Source organism: Gymnoscopelus braueri, assembly GCF_963280865.1.
Source record: "Gymnoscopelus braueri genome assembly, chromosome: 23".
In the NCBI taxonomy this organism is placed as follows: domain Eukaryota; kingdom Metazoa; phylum Chordata; class Actinopteri; order Myctophiformes; family Myctophidae; genus Gymnoscopelus; species Gymnoscopelus braueri.
In genome coordinates this window covers 23161994-23164493 of record NC_137625.1, presented here as the reverse complement: position 1 = coordinate 23164493, position 2500 = coordinate 23161994, and the positions used below count along the sequence as shown (strand labels likewise).

The 2500-nt window shown below is 46.9% G+C and overlaps 1 protein-coding gene across 1 annotated transcript in view; it reads right to left on the bottom strand.

Moving 5' to 3' along the window:
- The window catches only part of ntn4 (netrin 4), a 24727-nt gene that overhangs the window by 3227 nt on the left and 19000 nt on the right, over positions 1-2500 (bottom strand). Inside the window, exons 6-7 of the mRNA XM_080420931.1 lie at positions 691-913; positions 72-166 (exon numbers count right to left, since the gene is read on the bottom strand). Of these exons, the coding sequence (XP_080277057.1) occupies positions 72-166; positions 691-913 (318 nt within the window). The remainder of the gene's footprint in view (positions 1-71; positions 167-690; positions 914-2500) is intronic.

The window sequence follows — 2500 nt, the reverse complement described above, 5'->3', positions numbered from 1 at the left end:
ACCACATGCATGCGCATACACACGCACATGCATACACACTCCAGGGGGTCCCTAGCTAGGCTGTATCTTACCTGAGTAGTGGAGAGCTGAGAAGAGTTCATCTGTTCTGAAGATTCTGACAGGCTCACTGGAATTTCCCTCCAAGTTATAAAGCTCTAGGTCTGACCTAAACCAAGCAAATGGAAAAAGAGAAGGAAAAAAAAACTGTTGAGGACCACAGACCACAATTTCTGAGTTGTCCTCTGTGAATTTGGTCAACAATGTTTTTTTTTATGTTTATACGTGCTGTTTTAGAGAATTCATCGATACAATACAATAAATCAATCAATGGCAGGAACCATAAACAATTAACCCAATTGTCACTGGAATCATGAACACTCATGATTTCCGTATGTAGCATAAACCTTTATTGATCCCTGAAGGGATATTCAGGTGTCAAAGCAGCAAAAGCAGTTTAAAAATGAAAATACGATGAAATATTGAGTTTCTGGCCCAACAGTATATATCTGCAGTGGATGTCGGAATGAGGATGTGTGTGTGTGTGTTAGGTTGATTTATACTTTGTCACAGCACGATGCGTTGTGAACTTGTAGACGGACTATTTTCGGCACGTGACACCAGCGTGGAACAAAGCAGAAATGAGGGCTTTAGTGCTAAGTGCGTGAATGAACGATGGTGTGCGCCACTCACCCAAACATACAGTCCCCGGTAAAGGGATCACAGTCGCCCGCACAGTCGCACGGACGGCAGCCATACTCATGGAAACCCCAGTATCCCACCATGCATCGGTCGCAGTGCACTCCTCCTACTCCCGGCTTGCAGATACAGTTGCCGTTGGAGGGATCACACAGCGAGCCATCGGTGCCATCGGCCAGGTGGAAGGGCATGGAACCCAGGGGATGGCAACCACATGCTGTCAATGGAGTGAATGAAAATGAATACAAATGAAACATTCCCGGTAACTAAACAGTATGTGATATATACAGTATATGGTCGTGAGTGTGCACTGTGCAGCATATGGGAGGTAGTAGGGTTGGGTGAGGGGGGTTGCATGGCGTCCGGTAGGACTCTGGACCTACTGAGACAGTGAATGTTTTGTTGCAGCAACATGCCACACAATGGTCCCTCTGTCATCTTCTTATCAGATGGCCTATGCACACGCATGCACACGCACACACACACACACACACACACACACACACACACACACACACACACACACACACACACACACACACACACACACACACACACACACACACACACACACACACACACACACACACACACACACACACACACACACACACACACACACACACACACACACACACACACACACACTTACTTCCAGGGCTTTCACTCGCTCATGTCCCCTCTAATTGTCTGCTGATAGTGTGTACTTTAAAACAGCCCTCCCCCTCAAAGCCATTGTCCGAGCGCACACACGCACACACACACACACACACACACACAAAATAACAATAATAATAAATTGGGTTCGTTTATTGGTGTGTGCCAATAAAAAAAGTGGAAATGTTAGTACTTTGTCCTCCATTGATTTGAAATTTTGGATGTGCTACCTTTTGGGGATTTTTTCAATTCCTACTTTTGATGTATTTTGGATTCTGGATTTTGGGTCTAGCACTCCACTGAGAAAACCCATTGTTGATGCGCAACCTCTTTTTCTCATCTAATAATAAATTGTATTTGTAACACACTTTACTTTATTTTTCATGTTTTAAACAATGACGTGAGACAAAACCCCACAGTCACCTCCACTCCCTGTCTGAGAAAGGTATTGCTGGCTCTCTCTCTCTACCGTGTGTGAATAGCAAGACCCAGAGCCTTGCAGGGGGTGAAAGCAACAGTCTCAGCTCTCCCCCATAAATCTGTCCCTGGGGAAGAGGGTGTGAGAGGGGGGGAGAGTTGGGGTGAAGGAAGGAGGATAAGACAAGGAGAGAGAGAAGGGGGGGGGGGGCAGTTGGGGGCTGTTTTTCTGTTGTTTAATGATGCTTGAAGCCTCCCCCCTTTCCACCCTGCTGGCAGTAAATGGCTCTAACTGGATCCAGAGGCCCGTCCCCCTGCCCTCTCACCCCCCAATCTATCACATGTGTCTGGACGCATAAAGATGATGTAACAAACCCCCCACTGTCTGCGCTCCCAGACGGATTGCCGTCTTTATCGGAGCGATCGTCATGGGCAACGCGCGATAAGATAAAGCCTACCTTTAGTCTAAACTCTGCAATATCAGCAGACCCATAAAAAAAAAAGATGCCACAGATTGTACATAGAGATTCACAGACACACGCGTGCAGGCACACGCACGCACGCGCGCGCGCACGCACGCACATACACACATTTATCAGTTAACCCATTAAGAGCGGGGGCGCATCTGTGTCATTTTAAGATTCCTTTGGGCTATTCGAAAATAGCAGATCTACAAGCTCATAGCGCGGCACCGAGAGCCGCGCTATGAGCTTGTAGATCTGCTATATTT